This window comes from Sinocyclocheilus grahami, unplaced genomic scaffold, assembly GCF_001515645.1.
Source record: "Sinocyclocheilus grahami isolate Dianchi unplaced genomic scaffold, SAMN03320097.WGS_v1.1 scaffold407.1, whole genome shotgun sequence".
NCBI classification, from domain to species: Eukaryota; Metazoa; Chordata; class Actinopteri; order Cypriniformes; family Cyprinidae; genus Sinocyclocheilus; species Sinocyclocheilus grahami.
This window is the reverse complement of record NW_015505586.1, coordinates 453,130-474,958: the sequence shown is the minus strand read 5'-3', so window position 1 is coordinate 474,958 and position 21,829 is coordinate 453,130. Positions and strand designations below refer to the sequence as shown.

General features: G+C 35.5%; 1 protein-coding gene across 1 annotated transcript in view; it reads right to left on the bottom strand.

The window, feature by feature from the left end:
- Window positions 1-21,829, bottom strand: part of LOC107550731 (disks large homolog 3-like) — a 70,788-nt gene that overhangs the window by 36,621 nt on the left and 12,338 nt on the right. The window contains exons 2-3 of the mRNA XM_016232095.1: window positions 1,013-1,060; window positions 568-618 (exon numbers count right to left, since the gene is read on the bottom strand). Of these exons, the coding sequence (XP_016087581.1) occupies window positions 568-618; window positions 1,013-1,060 (99 nt within the window). The remainder of the gene's footprint in view (window positions 1-567; window positions 619-1,012; window positions 1,061-21,829) is intronic.

The following is a 21,829-nucleotide window of genomic DNA, read 5'->3' as shown; positions in this document are numbered from 1 at the left end:
TTATCCTTAACTGACTTAATACAAGAAACAAAATCACAAAGTCACAAAGTAACTTAATCACGACACGTCTAAATGTCTTTCGTTTCATTTGCATATGTTTTCATTCATTTCAATACATTTGACTATCATTTAATCCAACTATTACTTAATCATACTGATTTTAATAGTTAATCTACAAAGAATTAGGTATATCTATATATTTTCATTAGGTATTATCTATGGATTTTATGTCAGTTTATTTGTGATGAGTGATCATTACAATACTTTACAATTTTTCATTCAGCAGCACTAATCTTTAATACTAATTTAACTGATGTTTAGATTAACAATACTGAAAGATGATTTTGGAGATTAAACCAAATTATTTTTAATATAATTTCCAACCCTAATGCTTTGTGAGGAGACTAGTGTTTTGAAAATGTACAAAATTACATTGCTTAAAGTTCGATTTCAGGCATTAGCTCAACATTTACTGCCATCTAGTGTCCAGGTCCCCATAGGTATCAATGTTTGGAGGAGAATATTGGCAAATTTGACAAGACCCTAAAATAGCTAAATGATATTTACCCTTTCCAAAATGATTTCTTCATATTTATACATGCCATCACTCCCATTCACCTGCAATAGACAAAAGAAAAATAACAGACTCATAAACAGTCATTAAACATGATGTAATGCCAACAAATTATACACAAGAAGGTCACATCTATAATTAATTATGTAAAAGCAGAAACGCTATAAACTCGAAAAATGAAGTGGTATGAATCACGTACAAGGCATAGGGCTGATAAACCGTCAAAGACAACTCATTATAATGGTTAAATAATAATTGCACTCGGCATTAAAGCTACAGTCCACATCTGCTGTCATTTAATCTGTGCATATTTTTATTGTTATTATCTCATGTACATTGGGAAAGGTTTGGCTGGGTTGAGGGTGATAATTCCACGTGGCAGGCAGTCAGGCAGGCAGGCGCTACTGGAGGTGCTGAGAGCATGAAGCAGATACTTACATAAGGGCCTGCATCGTCTGCGTTCACAATGATGGGGGGAGGGTTTGCCTGTGAGATGAAGAGATGCACATTACCTCAGTGTGTGAGGCTGGTGGCTCACACGTATGCACACACACACGCTGTCATGAGGAGACAGTAAATGCATGCCATGGGAACAGTGGGTCTCAACAGAGCATGGTACATCATCACCATGATGTGACGCTTCAGGGGGACGAGTGAGGACAGGACTGGAGGTGTGAAGATTACAGACGGCCTGTGGTCTGCCGTTGAAAGAGAACTGCAGTTGAGCCGAGGAGAGACAATACTATGTGTGTTATTGCCCTCCGGCTAGTTACATTTTTCATTGTTTAAGCAATAAATATCAGCATGGCTATGATTACACTTTTTTTTTTTATTATTAAGAAAGGATGCATTAAATTGATTGAAAGTGACAGTAAAAGCATTTATAATGTTACAAGAGATTTCTACTTCATATAAATGCTATTCTTTAGAACTTTCTGTTTATTAAAGAATCCTAAAAAAATATTACTGTTTCCACAAAATATTAAGTATTATAATTATAATATAATTATAAATATTAAAATATTAACTGGTTTCAGTACTGATGATAATAATATTTCTTGAGTTCCAAATTGAAGTAAAACAGAAAAAAAGTTTAAAATTGTAATAATATTTCATAGTATTACTGTTTTTTAATCAAATAAACGCAGCATAAGTGACTTTAGTACATTTAGTTTACATTTAGTAACATTTTAGTCTTGCATTTTAGACACAATAGATGGAATTATTTTGTTTATTTTTCGGTCTTGTAATGAAAATATCTCCAGAGTGGGTTCATAAACCCAAACATTTTTTTTTTCAGTGTAGCACAAAAGGAGAAATTCTGAATCTTTTTTTTCCACAAAGCAATGAAAGACATTCAGAAGGGGCTGTCAAGCTCTAAAAAGGTTTAAATTGCCATAAAAAGCACCATCAGTGTAGTCCATTTGACTCATGTGCTATATTTCAAGTCATACAATAGCTTTGTTTGAGGAAAAAGACAAAAACATAAGAACTTTTGGGAGTTTGACAGTCACAATCTACATTTATATACGCAAGAGCATCTTCAACATTCTGCAGAATAATCTTATTTTGTGTTACACAAAAGAAAGAAAATAGGGACGACATAAGAAAATGTCAGACTTTTTGGTAAATTATTCCTTTAATATAACCTTTATATATAAGTGGGAATGTACAAATTCATGTCCTCATTTTAGGTATTGTCCATAGAATAATTAATTAATTATAAATTAAATTAGAATAGTCCATGTTCTTAACAAACCATATGGATGAACTGAGGCAGTGGACCAACTGACATTCATGGCCTTTTACATGCAAACTTTGTTGTGTTTGTGAGTATTGATCTGATTGATCTGTGGTGAGGTGATGCTGACAGGGCCGCCGGGTGACTAGTAGAGAGGAGATGGTCACTACCTCTCCACCCCCTTTAGTACTTAAGGAGTGAAGCACTAGATTATCAATCCAATTCATACTAAATCCCATAGACCTCTTGTAATCAAGCCACACACATTGTTTTCAAGTAAAAAATATTTCAATATCTTTTAAATAAAATAAATTCACTCAAGAAACTAAATATTGTAAGATTAGAGAATATATCTTGAAGTAAGTTTTTCTTTTTTACCAAATTGGCAAATCATTTTCTTGCTTGGTTCAATCATAAATAAGCTTAATTTGAGATATATTCTTTTCAGTGCTGTTATTAATATAAACACTGATTGTAGAACATACTCTTGTAATTTACCTTTCTTAGTAGCCTTGCCATAATCCACATACACATAACGTGAAATAACACACATTTCTAAGATCACTTTTGACTGCTAAATGTACATTGCGCGCACAGATGCTTTAAAGAGTCAGAATTCTGAACATGTAAATGGGTAGAACTACTGCAGACAGCTTTATATAACGTTCAGCTATAGTGCACAGATATTTACCCCCCTCACTTTCCCTGTGGTTGTCACAGCAGCTGCGGCTGATTGCGATTCGTTTGCAGACCCTGAATAATTTCTGCACCTCTCTAAGCCAGTAAAGACCCGAAAAGACCATTTGAGTTACAAGAACATATTCTAAAAGCGTTTCCTACGTCACCACCTTTATTTTCACCTGACACTTCCTTCCTCGTGACAGGTTTTCACAGGTGCAGACAGCACTCAGGTACAGCTAGCTCTCTAGCGTGAGAGGTTAGTGCAGCGGCAGCTTCATCCAGACCTCTGAACACTGGGTAAAGAGCTGCTCTTAAAGTCTAGAAGAATATTATAAGACTTCTGCTTTTGTATCACTTATTTATGTGCACAAGCACATATCAATTCAATATGATTTACATATTGAGTGCTGACTAATTCTAGTTGCGTCCCTAATGGTGTACTATATACTTTGTACTTACTGTACACAAAACACTACGTACTCTGCCAGAGTGTATGATTTTTATAAGAGTAGTGTCAATTTATATGAAATGTTTTTTTGTTTTTTCATTTGAAGGAAATGACATTTCAGATACAATGACTAGTTGCTTTTTTCCAGTTTAGCATGGGGGAAAAAATACTGAAAAATTCTTCAAAATATCTGGTTTTGTATTCCACAGAAGACAGAAAGTCAACCAATCGATTCAATCTTATATGAGATAACACAGATTACCGTTCAAAAGTTTTGGGTTGGTAAGATTTATGTTTTTGAAAAAGGTCTCTAATGCTCACCAAGACTGCATTTATATGATCAAAAATACAGTAAAAACAGTAATAAAACATGTATATGATCAAAAATACAGTAAAAACAGTAATAAAACGTTATATGATACAATTTAAAAACATATTTTTAATACATTTATAAAATTCCTATGAAGTCAAAGCTGAATTTTTAGCATGATTACTCCATTCTTCAGTCTCACATGATTCTTCAGAAATCATTCTAATATGATAATTTGATGCTCAATAAACACTTCTTATTATTACCAATGTTGAAAACAGCTGCGCTGCTAAATATTTTTATGGAAATTGTCATACATTTCATTTCAGTATTCTCTGACCAACAGAAAATTAAAAAACAACATGATAAACATTATAAATCTTTGCTGTCACCTTCCATCAATTTTAATCCAAAAAAAAAAAAACCAGACCCAAAATTTTCAACGGAACTGTACACTGTGATCAGAGAGCTAAATATTAGAGTGGTGTTAGTAGTTGTCCATTCTTAAAATCTCAGATGAAGGTATGTGGGCAAATAAAACAGCAAGTTCACACTATAAACATATTTCCTATCATCATCAACTCACTTAAAGTCTGCCTCACACTACACCGTATATAAGTCCAGGTTTCTCACTATTTGCTATTGCTAATTGGCTCAACAGTTTCAAAAACAGACATGAGAACCCTTTGACAAAAATAGACACAACTGTGAAAAACAGTGCACTAACACCTGAGTGCATCAGCCTAGGTGCAAATCGTAATCGTAAGCATAAACTGGGAGCAAAATGACAATAATAAAAGGAACTAACTTTATCTTCAGCACTGCGTTTTCAGTCAAACATCATTTTGATATGTTTGTGAATAGGCCTCTGTGACAAGTGAATTGTATACGCCCCCTTGTATAGTTGCAAAAGAGCAAAGCATAAGTGCAAAATGTCTGCACAGTGCTCTGTACACCATGTAAGAACATCTTGGACAATAAATTATACTTATACGCCGCCGCAAATTGGCATGTTTGAGCACAGAGGCTCCACAGACAAGGCCGAACCGTTTTAAAATCAGTGCCTTCCTCTTCTCTCATCCATGGAGATATTCCAGCACAGAGAAAGCGATGCAAGGAAACAGGTGAATATACAGCCTGCCATTCAGTACCATTAACTCTCCAGATGCTAATTAAGCATGAAATGTGTTGCGATAATAACACAACAGACCTCCTACGCTATCGGCCCCTTAAACCCATCAGAAAAAAGCCATCGTCATGGTCTAGGGGATATAGGCAATAATCTCTATGTTTCTATCCTACGACACAAGCAAATGAGATAAAGGAGGATGATAATCTCAGATGCAGTAATCCGGGATGCTGCTGCTGTCTTTGGAGGAGCCAGTGGATGAATGTGCAGCGGTATCACTGAGCTATGTGACAGCGATACGTGACCTGAAGTGTCCATGTCCTGAAGAGAGGCTTATACCATCACTGCTCATAACTCTCTATCCCAGATTAAAAAGCAGAGGGATGACGGAGAGGTGAGGTGGTGGAGTCACACAGGGGCGTCACCAGCCCTGGGCTTTCTGGGGTAAAGTCATACAGATTTTTTTTTTTCCGAGCCTCTAATCTTTTTTTCACCAAACACATCTGCTGCTGTCCATTGTTATGCAGTGCGATGTTCAAAAGCAACATGCAGCCCGGTGCTGTGTACATACAAGGGTTATTCTGTTTTTAAAAAAGCACATCTATGAGAAGCATGATGGAGCAGCGGTAGTGACAGTCTCTTAATGCTCTGAGCAGACCGGGTCTGAACGCTCAGCTGAGCCAGCCAAATCGCTGTGACAGGGGCAGGTGAGCAAGTGGTGCCACAGCTGGCTGAGACTAGCCACAGCTAATCATACAGCTAACATTCACCTCAAAGTTCAAAAAGAAAGTTCTGTCATCATTTACTCACCCTCATGTTGTTCCTAACCTATATGGTGTTCAGGACACATTTTGATAAATGTTTCAATTATTTTGTGCATTCAATTAATCTTCAAAACATAAAAATCACTGAAACATTTTGCAAAATATCTTCTTTTATGTCCACAGCAGAAAAAAAAAACTCATACAGGTTTGGGATGACTTGAGGGAGAGTAAATTATTTAAATTTCATGAACTATCCCTTTAAGAATACAAGAATTACAAACATTAAACATGGATAGCTTACTTATTGCTTCTTTCTGTTGACATGGAATCAGATGTTTTCTTTGCTAATGCACATTTTGTGCATAATTCATCAGTGCATGTTATTCTACATGTAAAAAATGATCTTCATTATTATTTTTTTTATATAAATTTACTTTTTAAACCTGACCCCCCACCCCCCAACATCTGGCTCCATTCCAGTATAAAACACTCACTATTTTTTCAATCCAGTCAATTACAGGTGGTTAAAATCATGTCCTGTCCTAAATTTCTCTCATTAATATCTTGTTTCACTCTGAAATATGTCCAATTACAGAAATAAAATGAGTTGCAAACCTCATTAGATGTATGAATAAATATTTCATATTTAGCCAAAACGTTCCACTTAAAAGGTCCCCTTTACATATTAAAGGGGCAGGTTCATCCTAAAAAGAAAAATCAATACTCAGCCACTCAAAAATCACTCAAAACTCTTCACCCTCACATGGTTTCAAAACTGTATGAATTTCTTTCTTCCGAAGAAGATATTTTTTAAAATATAGAAGATATTTTGAATATATAAATTAGTAAAATACAAACACACATATATATATACAGTATATATATATACACAGTATATACTGATTCAATATATGTCCATACAATGCAAGACAGTGTGGTAACCAAAACATCTTACTTCTAAATATCTTTTTTTTGTGTGTGTTCCACAGAAGAAAGGAACTCATACAGGTTTGGAACAACATGAGGGTTAGTAAATTATGACAGAATTATGATTTTTGGGTGAACTAAGTCTTTAATTTGACATTTTCAGTGGTGATGCCCCTAGACAAGAATCCAGACTGATTCCAGATGTTCACAAATGCTTGCAGTCACATAAGACTGGCTCGAGAGAGGTGAGAATACAGAACCGGTAAGAAGAAAGAGTGACAAACAGCACAAGGCTGGAGGGTGTCCAGACGTGGCAGAAGGGAAAGACTAAAGGGTACGAGAGGGATTAGACAAATCTGGATTAGATTACAATAAATCCCTTAATTTCCTTTTAATTCAAAGTTAATTTTTCTAATCATTAAAGGCTGTTTTTTAACAGCCAGCTGTCACTGCACCGTTTTCTCCAGCTGCAACACACACACACAAACTTACACGCTAAGTTTCTGAACATCCAATACTGTAAACTCAATTTGACTTTCATCATCTACTTATACAAATTCTGTCTTTGGTTTTCTCACACTGGTTTCTTGTCTTTCTCTTAACAAACCTCTGTAACATCTACAGAACTGCGGTCAAATTGTAATATCTCCATGTGTGTCCACTGATGGCTCAACTGCCAGATCTGTCTCCATCTGTTGCAACCTAGGAAAATCAATGAATAAACATGTCTCTGTATCTCGAGTCAATACTTTGGATAGGCAGCTCATTTATTGTAACTGTTGCTGTAGCTTCAGTTTGCTCATTAGAGGAGTGAATTTGCATTAGCTCCCTGCGCAATTGCCACTGTCAGGCTTTCCTAATTGGACTTGGCCAGAGACCCTTGGGGCCGCAATACAACAAAGCCTCTCACTGAATCAAGGCAAGCACCGGGGCAAGCGCTTCATCCAAATTGTTAAATAATCAATGTGTTCCTATGGCAACGACTACTCTGGCTTCTGCATTGACTGGAAGGAGCGGGCAGAGTCTGCCCTCCCTCGTTCATCTCTCTCAGGACGTACGTTGGTGATGACGCCATGACAGTGGTCCATTCTAGCCACAAACTAGAGTGGGATTAACATGCCCACCTAGTCAGTCCCATTCGGTTCTGTTCGAATCGCACGGCGTAGGTACCGGCTATTGTCAATCACACCATTTCTCAAGCCTCAACAATTGCAGCATTCAGTGACAGTTTTTGGGTGTGACTGTGCTCCATATCAGCGCATGCTTGACATTTTAAACCATATCAATTTCCTTTCTAAACATAACCCTTTACATAAAGGAGAGCTCTTGTTTCATAAAGAGCACACGGCACAGGATAATTCTAGAAAAAAACATGTTTTTTCAGTACTTAATTGGTTTATTTTGAAAATTGTCTGACCTCGTTCACACACATTTTTATGTAAATAATAATAGAAATTTTAAATAATGTTTTTTTTCTTTTAAATAATAATAATACAAATGTTAATACACTAACGTTTCAAGATTTTTATATTACACTCCTACCTGGATATTCAATAAAAATCAAAGTTGCATGAAGCTTGCACATACAATAATAATAATAATAATAATAATAATATATTATTATTATTTATAACATTATAATTATTATAATATTGAATTATTATTATTATTATTATTATTATTATTATTACTGCCAAATATTGGATTTAGTCTTTTTGTCAACTTGCTTTAATATTTATTTTTGGAACCGACTGGTCATAGGCCTCATTAATCTGAGCTTATGCTGACAAAATTATCAACAAATAATGCTTTTTTCACTCAAAAATGTAAGTGCATAAGCTCAGATCAATGCAACCACTGTGCTGAAACTGTGCTAATTGAAAGAAAACAAGGTGATAAAAATTATCACCAACCCAAGATTGGTGATAATAGTGCATAATGAAATATTTACAAGCCATTTTTAAAGGGCCGGTCACCAAATAAGGTGAAGGAATTTCAGCACAGCGCAAGGGATGTGTGTGTGTGTGTGTGTACGTGCAAACTTTGGTACTTTTGTGCTGGTTATTGAAAATAAATAAAAACAGTTGCAATGCCACCCCTCCAACTATATGCATCCTTTACCATATATCAAAAAAGTAGCATATATAACATTAGTCTGAAATCCAACAGCCTTTGCTCACTTGATCCCATCATGAAGGCAGCTCTGTCAGATACTGTATCCTCAGATGATCCCTGCTTGATATAGAGACAAGTTATACCAGAGGAGCAAGCAATTCATTTGGAGTGTGAATAACTCATACTTCATGAGCTAAAACTAGAGATGCACCAAACGATCGGCCAGGGATCGGAATCGGCCGATTTTCTTCATGATCGGTCCAGATCGTTGATCGGCCGGTCAGTCTCACTTCTTTCCGATTTCGAGCCAATACTTTTTGTTACCAGCGGCACAGGCAATAACGTCAGCCGCGCATTCTTGCTCTCTTCTCTCCGACCCCTTCTCTCTCACACACATCTCATTCGCTCCGGTTAAATAGTGCTTGTATATTGCGCATTATTTTAGTCATTCCGGCAGGTTTCGTGCTTATACCAAACGCGCGCACCACCACTGATCTCAGTCTCAAACAGCTTGTGAGCCACAAACACCAAAATGAGTGGCTAACTGTGCTAAAACGTTCAAATACATCCAGTTAAACACAGTCAGTTTTGGAATGTTAAATAGTTGAGAAAGAGAACGCATGTTGTGTAACAGTATATTGGGTCCGTGGATAAACTCTTGTTATGCTGCTGTCTGTCATGTTAATCAAAGAACAAAAGACAAAGAAAACAATTTTCTGCTCTTGACTGAATACGTTTTATAACTTTAATGGTAAGCATTAATCTGTATTTAATTTTTACAATGAAGACTACAGAAATTAAAGTAATCAAATGTAAAATAACACATCCAGTGCAATTTTTTTTATTTGTTATTATTTTATTACTGACTTTTTACTTGTGTTTTTTTATGAAAATAAAACTTTGCTTTGAAGAAAATTAGATTTTTGTTTGTATATGCTGTCAATTATAGTTCTTAGAAAGAAAGAAAATCGGAATCGGCAAAAATTGGTATCGGCAGATCACACTAACAAAAAATCGGAAATCGGAATCGGCAAAAAAATTGCAATCGGTGCATCTCTAGCTAAAGTCTATAGCACACCTACGAGGTTCTAGATCTGAAATTTTCACAACTGGTGGGTTGGAACCCACAAATAGGCCACATGTCTGTTCTAATAGATTTACAGACTGGAAAGAATAAAACAATGCTAAATTCAAACAAGTACAACTTTTCCTATATTTGAATTGAATACAGCTTACAGGTTTGGGTTTAGTTGAGGTGAGCGTGATTTCACCAAATTCAACATGTTCCTGGATCAACATCCTTGTTGATCCTGGAATAACATTCCAATCAACCAATCAGAATTGAGATATAACTTTTCAGGAAATATCTGTTTTAGGCTTACTATCAGGGTTAGGTGCTTCTACACCCTTGTTAATCATCTTTTATTTCCCACCGATTTTAGGAATAAATTATGGGTAGGGTTAGGTTTAGGGGTAGGGATTGGGATTGGGATTGGGTTAAATCTATATTTTTGGACAATAATGTTGATCCAGGATCATCAAAATATGTTGATCCAGGGACATGTCTTACTTGGCAAAATCACAGCGACCTTTAGTTGATGTCCTAAAGCAAAAGCAGAGATTTTATGCTGAATATGTAGAGAGGAAACTAAGACAGAGGAGTAGCTACTCTTAGATCCTCTCTTGTTAAGCCTCAGTGGGTTGTATAAACCACGCTGCAATTCAATCAATAAGACTTAATTACCATGCACCCAACATTGCGCTAGGGTACAGGTGCTCAGGGACTCCAGAAGGGGAAAGTCAGAGACGCAGGAATGTAAGTGATAGAGAAGAGAGACGGACATCTGAAAGATTTTTTTTTTGTACTCTAAAATAAGCACAAGCAGAAACATGTTGCAGGTGATTTAACACATATAGGAAAATGCTGAAATCAAGTCGGGACGGGTCTCAAAATGGCAGTTTTTTGGTTACCATAGCACCACTGACTGTAAATAAACTGAATAAAGTGTATAGTTTGGACATAATTTACATATCTCCATCTGTCACTGTCATTCCAAACTGGTATGCTGTTATTTTTTGATGGAACATATAAATAAAAAAATAGTAATAGCAATATAGTGATATGTTAAGTAATATTAAGTAAAATGGTGAACATAATTCATTTGGATAATGACTTTACTTTTGGTTTGTTTCTCATGTAATCCTTCCCTTGGGCTTCAAAACATACAGTATGTATTGACTAGACCTAGACAGAGTAAAAAAACACAAAAAACTGCCATAAAATATAATATAATTTATAATATATAAATATACTGTTTTTTTTTTTTGCTCTGTTTATCTTTATGTACAGTATATGGCAAGAACTACAGGTAATAATTCTTGAATAATGTCTATTTTTTATTTCACAGAAAAAAAGTAGCTGCACACGAGTTTGGAACGACAAGGGTAAGTAAATAGTGACAGATTTTTCATTTTGGGCTCGTTATGAATTGAATTACTGTGATCGTAAAGGGTCCTTAAACAGTCAGCAGTTTTTTCTGTATCCTTTCTGCAAAGTTACTGAAGCATGTCCTGGCTGTGTGTTCTGTTTGGTCATGGTGAGCAGCTCCAAATGAACCTCAGCGAGGTCACCAATCTGACCTTCAACTAGCGCTAAATGACGATATTAAATATTACACGGGCTATAAATAACCCAAGCTATCCCGAGTGTAATATATGGCGAGTTATGCAGCATCAGTCTGACTAGCGGGAGCCGGTTGACGAGGAACACATCAGCAAAATATGGGTTAATAATTCAATCTACCCTGCCCTGTCTGATCACACTGTTGCCAGGTTACGTGAACCACTGCCGCAGCAGTGCTGTAATAATCTCTATCATTACACTGTGAACACAGCCTCAGTCACCATTGAGATGAGAAGTCAGAGTGCTCTGCATTCTATCACAACAGGCTGAGAGAGAACCTGATGCAGCGATGCAATACGCCACTGCGTCTGCTATGGAGATTTATACAAAAATGTAACCGTACTTCATTACATTCATATAGAATGAATGAAACGAATAACAAGAGCTGTTTTGAGTCCAATGCTCGTTTCTTCTCTGCCACTGGCTGGTTGCTACCCCTTGTTGCTAAGCTGAGAGCTGTGCCCACTCCTCTGCGTGGTGTCCTGTGCCAAGAACAAGGAATATATTCAATCAGAATTTTTTTTTTCTTTTTTATTTATAATCTGTTGTCTAGCTGTCGTTAGGAGAAATGTGACTTCAGGCCTTTTAATGTGAGAGTTTATAACAAAATGCAAATTCTGCCATCATTTACTCATATTGTACCAAAAAAAATAAACATTTCTTTCAAGGAACACAAAAATGAGACATATTAATAAATGTTCATGCTTCTCTTTTCCATACAGTGAAAAAGGATGGTGACCACAGGTACTGCCAAGCTTTAAAAAGGACAAAAATGACCTACTTAACTTTGGCACTATATTCCAGGTATATAATATAATATAATATAAAAATTAATATTAATAACATTCCAATTTTATTGTATTGCCAAGCTTTAAAAAGGACAAATAACTTCATAAAATTACCTACTTTACTTGGGCACTTTATTCCAGGTATATAATATAAGAATATAATAGAAATTATGTATCTATAATTATTATAGTTATTTAATATTGATAAAAAGTTATTTATTTATATATATTCCAGTAAAATACAAATACATCTGACAAGCAACTTGACTCGGTCATTAAGACTATATTTAGTTATTTAATTTCTTTTTTAAGTTTTACGCACAAGTCTTAATGAACCAGCAAAATTCTTTAAACCAGGCTTATTATCTTACACAGTTTAGTTAGTAAGTTAAGTAGCCTACACATTTTTGTAGTGCACAGGTTTCAAAAGACATGAGAGTGATTAATAACCATTTTCATTTTCAAGTGAATTTTATTCCTTTATGAACTGCAATATTGACTGTAATTTTCCATGCAGCGAATGTCTATGACACATCAGCTCTGCTCTGGCAGGCCTCATCCTCTCACATCATGACCTAGCTGCATGTTGCTTCTCCAGCAGTCACTCTGGCAATCCATAAAGCTCCGTGCAGCAGACGTGATTCACAGGCTCAGACATTACTGTCTCTGTAAGCTTTTCCTGCAAGCAGCTCAGGCCATCTGAAGGCAGCACAGAGATGAGCACAGACACAGTTGGCACCGGAGCGCACAGGAGCGGCGCCGGGGTCACGGAGCACGCAGTAAAATCCTTTGAGAGCTGTGTTAAAACAACAAACACAGATGACAAAGGGCACCTCTGACTCCATGATCCTCTGTTCCATTCTCTCTACACTCTCCCAAGTCATGACTATGGGATCAGGGCTACATCCCTGAACTCCATCACGCCCACAACGCTCCATTCACTTCGTGTGCCTGCCTTCAGTTTGGCTGACCAATTTGTGTAGGTGTCGCAAGTGAAGAATTACAGTAAGTAGGACAATGGCAAGAACGACAGCAGAAAAACAAGTGCTGTGCCACTACTTTCTGTGCGCAATTATGAATACATTCATGAGGACGTTTATCCATATGCTGGTGTATTTACTGCCAAATAGCAGTGAAAAGAGGCTTTGTTTTAAATGTTTGTATCACATCAGGAATTGCCAAAACAATCTGCCTCCCACAGAGAGGCCAGATTTGCAGTCTCTCTTGCACACCTTGGACAGGAGACAGAGAATATCAGAACTGAAGCCCCATATAGCGAAGATCTCCACTGTGATCAGAGTGACCATCACTGACTTTCACATTTTTATCACGCCCACTGATCTGAGGACACACAGACCGTTCGCAATCAGAAGCGGAGGAACTGTCCGTGCGATGCTTTGAGAATATGATTCAGTCCATCAGAGAAGTGACGTGGGCAGGGTGTTATGGTTAGGTAAAAAAGAAAGCATATACTGATCTAAAATTAAATGGACTTCTAATATCAGCCTATTTCATACATGTAGAGATGCAATTTTATTTTGTTCAGAGCCATTTACAGTATTCACCATCTATTTCGGTTACGTAATAACCTGCTCCATATGGAGAAAGCACAAAACTCAGCAGAAAGCACATTTCCACAGAATTGGAACATCTGACATTCACACATTTCCACACAAACTCCCTTGTGTATTAGTTTTAAAATATTTTGGCTCATTTCATTATGCTAGGAAAAAACTGTTTTGTGAATTTAGTATTTTATCATGTCATTACATTGTTTAGAGCATAACAAAGATTTTGAAAAATACCATTTTTGAAAAATGATATTTTATTCATGTTAAATAAGGACATCGGGACTTTAAAAAGTCCTGTTTTTTAAAAAATAAAAAGACATGAATAGACATGAAAAGGCAAAAAGAGTGGGATTCTTTTTAAAACCAGAAATTTTAATTTTTTTATACCAAACTTTATATAAAGATGATTCTCAACTATGTTACGAAAGATGTTTTTAAAAACCATTTTTCTTTATGCAAAATGTGTGTAAAATGGCCATAAACGAGTTTTTCCATTATATACAATGTATCTATAAACTGTATCTAATTAGCATATTAATGTGTTTTTGGGGCAACATAGAATGAACAAATAAGTGCAATAATGGGAGTAATAATTAGCAAGATTTTCATAATAATATCTAATATTTAATAGGAATATTGATATATAATTTTTTCTCTATTCATTTGTTGTGTCTCCCAAAATGTGTAATAAACATGCTTTAAGTCCTGGTGTCCTCTACAGTGGACATGTATGAAATTGATGTCCTGTTTCATAACAGAAGGTCATATTTTGATTTGAAACCCCATAACATTTTCCTAAGATTTTTAACAAACAATTTGTCAATTAGTCAGATTTACATGATAATTACAAAATATTATCATATTTGCATTAGGGTGTTACATTTGATCACTAAATGAATGTCAGCCATTTTTAAAGACCAAAGAGAGGGAGTGGTCATGGTGAAACATCCAATCATTTGGTATCTCTGGAAAGCCCTGAATGTGCTCTGTACACGACATCCAGATTTAAAACTGTGACATGTAACGTCTCAGAGAAATCGCTAAAAAATAATGTCCTCTACAGTGGACAAAACTCCATAGCTGGTAGTCAGGAGGTTAACATGTTTAATGGCTGCATATCACAATAAAATCAGCACAGAAAATTTCAATAAATAAATAAATAAATCCATCTTGCCTGGCAATAAATATAAAATTCCTTATTTTAAATAATTTGTCAAGATACTATGCAAACCGATGTACAGTCACAGATATATATTGAGTATTTTCATTCAATTGTATTTCTAGAGCTAGAACTACCCATTTTATAGAATATACTGTACATTACCTTTCAAATATTTGGAGTCAGTAAGATTTTTCATTTTTTAATCTTTAAAAGAAATTAATACTTTTATTCAGCACGGATGGATTGAATTGATCAAAAATAACAGTAAAGACTTTTATAACGTTACAAAACTTTTCTTTCAAATAAATTATGTTCTTTTGAACTTTTTATTTATCAAAGAATCTTGAAAAAAATCACAGTTTCCACAAACACATTAAGCAGCATGTTTTTAACATTGATAATAATAAGAAACATTTCTTGAGCAGCAAATCAACATATTATAATTACTTTTGAATGATAATGCGACACTGGCGTAATACATAAAATTAGATTAAAATGTAAACTTATTGTTTTTACTGCATTTTTGATCAAATAATGCAGCTTTGGTGAGCATATCTTGCAAAAAAAAAATCCATTTCCATTTCAAATTTTTTTGAATAGTGTATTAAGCAGAGTTAAAACAATTTATTCAACTTTCAACCTTAGAGAACCAAGTAAGCAATGATTCACACTAAAAACCCTAATATAAAGCCAATCAAAACGGCAAAGGATTTGGGATTTGAAAGGCAGGACATTATGAAGATGACTTGAAATGTATTATTACAGTAAATCATGAAAGATGGGATTCTGTCTGTCATGAGTGAACAATAAAAAACAATCTCTACAGAGATAAAATACCTCAAAAGACCAATCAAACACAATCAGACTAAATTCTACATGTGCACCCAGGTCACTTGTTCAACAGATCCAATGTCAAACAGTTTTATTCAAGCTAACAACTCTCCTCCTACGCTGTTCAAAGACTTTTTACTTGGGTTTGAGCTGTATTTAATAACTCATAAACCAAAAGTAATTACATAAATGACTCTTGCTCATTACTCCATATTCTCAGTGGACGGTTTGACGAGAGAATGCTCAGAGGATGTAAATTGTATTTAGAGCTGTCAAGCAATCAGCCTTTTTAAACAGACACATGCTGGGAGGTTCAAACATTCCCCATAATTCATGTCATTAATCACCTTTCCTTACACTGAACAGTCATAGAAAATGCAAAGTGCTGCTCTTTTTCAGGGTTGTGTCGGGAGGTTCAAAATGTCACGGCGGCCTCACGTCCCCTGAGGTTAAAGCATTAAAAATGTGGCATGCTGTCACTGCTTCAGCGAGGGATGTTCTGTGAATGACCACACACAGTCAGCCCAACACCGATGGCAAAAATGATATTAGAGAGTTCACGGTAAGCAGACCTCTATTGCGTCATTCTTTCAGGTTCAAACGCTGGCCCTCGCCATCACGAGCTCTGCAGCGATTCAGATGAGCATAGCCAGTGCTTGGATTTGGCTGATTACATAATTGGAATTTTAATGTGGAATATTAATCCACTGAGGGCCCACATTCAGTTTTATAAGCTGGCTGATCAGGATCTACTAGAGCGACTCCAGCAACCTGTTCAAAAGCGTGGCGACTCTCTGTGTTACACAAGCCACACACTCCTGTAAGCCAGTGTACTAAAATAGTGCAAACTCACAATATAGTGGCATTCCCAAATGTTATTATGAATGTACCTATGCGTTTTTTGTGTGTGGAGGTCAGGTTTTACCATTATTGTGGGGACATTAAAATAATAAAGCTAAAATCACCTACATTTTTGGGAGCAGCCAAGCACCCCCACAAAGAAAACGGCTGAAATGTACTGAAATAATAGCACAAATAATTCTAGCTGATATCAGATTACTTGTAATGGCCACTAATAAATAGCAGATATTAAAATGCTATAATATCTTGTGTAAATATATATTTTATAATGTACTACAAAGTAAAAAAAAAAAAAAGAATATTCATTTTGAGATTTGCTACTAAAGATTTTATGTAACAGTATTACATTATTATTGTTTTAAATATTTCAATTTAATGAAAATGTTAAATGCAGTCTTTAAGTGATCATTAAATGAAGGTAATCTAAATTTCAAAAATCAATATGTAAAGTCACTGCCATGCTAAATGATGTTTAGTTCAAATACTTATTATATTTAACATGTATAACAATCAATCATGCTATATTAATCAAACAAGTTTAATATATCAGAGCTAATAAAGCAAATAATGCTTTAAGAAATGCTTGAATGGGTGCCTAGGATTTATTTCTTTTTGTTTTGTTTTCACTCTTCTGTTTCCCAGTACAGCCACACTGTGATGACTAATAAAAAATAATAAAGCCTTTTAGGTCTGCAAGACAAAATTACAGCAGAAGCATCTAGTGTGTGCTTTAGCATCTCAGCTTCTTGCCAACATGTCACAAGTTTCTGTGGGTTTTGCAAGCAAGTATGTGATATGTTAGAGACTGTTAGATATATACACACGTTAAATACTGTAGTATTGAAATAATGTAATGTTGATCATTTAAATTAAATTAATTCATTTGAAATGCTTTGATTTTAAATTAACTGTAGAAATGTCTTTCTCCAAACGTTACCAAAATTTCCCAAACTGAGTGTAATGGATCATGAATAAAAAGAATAAAATTCTTGCCAACATGTCACAAGTTTCTGTGGGTTTTGCAAGCAAGTATGTGATATGTTAGAGACTGTTAGATATATACACGCATGTTAAATACTGTAGTATTGAAATAATGTAATGCTGATCATTTAAATTAAATTAATTCATTTGAAATGCTTTGATTTTAAATTAACTGTAGAAATGTCTTTCTCCAAACGTTACCAAAATTTCCCAAACTGAGTGTAATGGATCATGAATAAAAAGAATAAATAAACAAAATCAGATCAAGCATTTCCTTGAAAGTACATTAGCAATCAATCTACATACACCTGTATCAATGCTCTGCCTTTAGCTCTTAGCCGAGCTGTAAATGAATTAAGACAAACCCTCCGACGCAAAACTCAAGTGTTAAATCAAACACAGACGCGCTGCCTGCAAACCATGTAACGGCGGGCCGATAATCCAGCGCGTTATCTGTACAGGCTCGGCACAACCCTCTTGTATCTGAGGCAGCTGGGACTCTCAGATATCAGGGATGTTCTGCATGATTTGTATCTCTCTGGAGAGGAAGCGTGAAGCAAGTCTGTGTGCAAGTGGATGTATACATGCAAACCATTATTACTTCATCCAGCCAATGTCCAATGAAGCCAATGCAATGTGTTAGGAAAGCATAACAGCTTCAACCTCTAGAGGGCCAAAGATCTGATTAAAAAACTGGATCACATTAGTGTTCCCTGACATGAGTCACTATGGGATGCATGTAGCCTGAACACTTCCAATTTAAGATCCGAATAAGGCAAGGCGGAATAAACGCTGCATATGAAAAATGAATTAGTTTATAATAACATTAATAGTGGTATTCACAGAACTAGTAACTCTATGTAATTAAACTTTGATGTGTAAACGCTTGTGCTACGGACATAAATTATGCTTCAAATCTCGCAGCTTGTTAATGAGAGATGTGCTATTACTTTTCTAAGCGATCACTTTTTCAAAACAATTCTCGACCTCTGATAAAATGGATTTTAAAAAATCCCAAAAATCTCCTGAGTGAAGGAGGACATTGTCTCAGAAAATTTTAAAATCTAGTTACTTTACATAATGATTAACATTACATACCAAACTTTGATATATTTTCATCTCCATTTATATTGATCTAAGTATATAATGTTTGATAGTGATTTATCAAAGTTACCAAAGAGATACATATACACTATCTGATATATATTATATAAAAGCGCTCTTTATACAATATGTATTTGTATCAACTACAGACAAAACAAAGCTTTTTGTGGTGATTTTAAAGGTGCAAGAGTGATGGTGTAATTACAGCTGCTTTTTATGCACATCCTTTTAGGGAGAAACAGAGACCGACAACACTAATTGCATTAGTAAACAGTGTTAAAGCAATGTGCATAAACGTTCTCTGAAAAAAGATGCTATTTTGGAGAATTATTTCTTCTGTGAAGAAACTTTTGAGGGGAAACGGGATGAAAACAAGGAGAACGAATAAAAAAGATGTTTAAAACACTACGAAAATTGGAAACGTCCAGAAAATGGCTGAAGGGCTACTTAGATAATGCAGCAATGAGAGATGACACACAGAGCGTCTCTGCATGCAAGAAATGCTCTTTACTGGCAGTCTCATATAAACATTATCTGAGTGGGATGAAAAAGCATATAAATTTGCATATAAATTTGCTTTAGTTTTTCTATTTTTAAAAGCCACATTTAATGCAACAAAAAAATCTTTATAAGACCAATGAAAAAATCAGGTGCTAAATAACCTTTTTAAGTTGGGAAATTACATGCATACTTTTTACATCATATTTCTATAGTCAATATAAAGTCAAATACTGCTTTCCACAATTTTTCAGTGAAGTTATATAAACTAGATTGTTTTTCTAGTTGCATTTGCAGTAAATTTGTATTCCAATTAATGCTAGTGAACCTGGCTGCATTTGTGCCAGATAAATCCCTGTTTTGTGAAAGTATTTCAGCTTGTTTTAAAAACAAATTGTCAAATGTTGCTTTATGAAATGTTAAAAGTGGAAAACTGTAATTGGTCATTTCAATGTGATCTTAGCCTCAAATGTACCTTTTTTTTTTTAGTGTGGCTCCAAAAACAACACACAAAGTTCAACAATCAATTCAACCTTACAATTGGGTCTACTAAAACTAACCAATTGTATTTTTGTCACACATTTGAATGTTTTCTTTAATTACTATACCTTTAAACAGTCAGTATACAGTAAGTCTCACAACACTGCACAGCAATGGTTCTCGGCTCATTTCAATAGGAATAATCAAATGATCAGCAATAAACTCAATGCTTATCAAGTGAGAATAGATCTTATCGATAGTAGTGATTCATGAATCTGTTTGACTTTCATTCACAAATTTTCACAAATTGGACATCACGGGTCACGCTGTGCAGAGCACAATGACCTGTACTCTAAAGATATAATTAACCGATGCCTCATCACTAAATTAAATCTGATAAAAGAGCATTTCGGCACAAATATAGTTTTCCTATCTGTCAGTTAATTACATTGTAATTTATTGCTGTAATCTTACTCACAGGTCAGAGCCTCGGCACAAGGTACGTTGTTACACTACACCCCTTGAAATTAATGAAAGGCGACGAATGCAAGCAATTCTGCACATAGAATATTCTAGGTCTGCAATCGCTTTACGCTCACAAGTGAGTCCACAGCAGAGGTAAAAGCCAAAAAGGTCCAAAATTACGAGCACTGGAAAGCTCAAAAGCACCCACAGACTCCCACAACACACAGAGAAAGTCAGAGGCTCGTGGATCAGCCCTCTCCAGTTATTGATTGTGATGCATGCAGATTCTATGATCTCGTGTGGGTGTTTTAACGCCGGCCGGCACAAAAAGCAGCGACTGATATTTGAAGCATCACACAGGGAGAGGGGAAGAGTAACGGCACAAAAGAGGGAATGACTGTGCAATCTCTCTAAAAATATGCTCTAAAATTCATTGGGATGTTAGCCCTTAAACTGAAGCAGCAGGGAGGGCTTCGTGACAATGCTGCAATAGCAAGCGATGCTTGTGCCGTGGCTCTCGGTGGCATGTGTACATGTCTGCCTTCCTTGTCAGCATAGTGGATGCATCCAGAACTGAATAAGATGAGTAAGCTGACCGCTATTCTTCAGTTTTCCAGGACAGTCACCACTGCGATCAGCAAAAACAAGAAATGAAACAAAGCAGGTGAGCAAACAAATAAACAGGCCTCTCGACCCCCACTTGTGGCACAGAGCGGAGCAGGGGAGCTGCGCTCCAACAGGGCCGCCAGCTGAGAGCATATGGCTGACAGGTCAATGGCCATGAAAAATACAGTCACTCACATTAACACCCAGGGCCACATTAAGACCGCACTGGGCCCCGGGGCTAAGACTTACTGCAGGGCCCCCATCACAATTGGTGGCTGACTAAATACTTTTTTGCCCCACTGTATAAATGTATAATGTATAACACTCGGGGTAAAAGGCTCACCAGCACGGGGTAAAAGGCACACGGTATTTATAAAATACTTAATCTAAAATAATGTTTTTTTAATAATGTCTAAGTTAATACTTGTTCAAAACATTCACTTTAGCAAAGTTTGTACTATTTTCTGCTTATTTTGAAAAATAAATATGCTGTCATTAAAATGTGTTAATATAAAAATATATTCTAAAATACAGAAATAAAATCGTTTTAATAAGTAAAGATTCTGAGAGTATTGAAGGAGATCCAATAATAATTGAATATATATTTACAGTAGTAACCGCAAATAATATTTTATTACATGATATGATTAATATCATGTTTTTAAATATGATGGTTTCATTCTAAACATGGTGATTATCTCTAATATGGACACCCAACATAATATATGATATTTACCATCTGAATCTAACCATGTCATGTCAACAAATGGAAAAGTCAGCCATCTATTAATTATCGCGTTAATTACTGTGAGCCTTTAGCCCCAACAGCAGGGGGCTAAAATACCATACTTTTACATATTCTTTCGTTATTTAAAAACTGTTGCTTTAGTTATCGAAAACAAAACTGAAAATCATAAAGAAGACCTTTGTCTCAAAATATAAGCATTAATTTTAGTGATTCTCATTTGCTACTTAAATCTGCAACATTTTTAAAAACATAAAATACTAGATCAAGCACAGAATCAACTTTGCACTGCTGAGCCCGATCAAGTCAAAGATCAGACAAATATACACGTGCATCTTGAAAAACGGATGTTTTGGAAAGTGCTA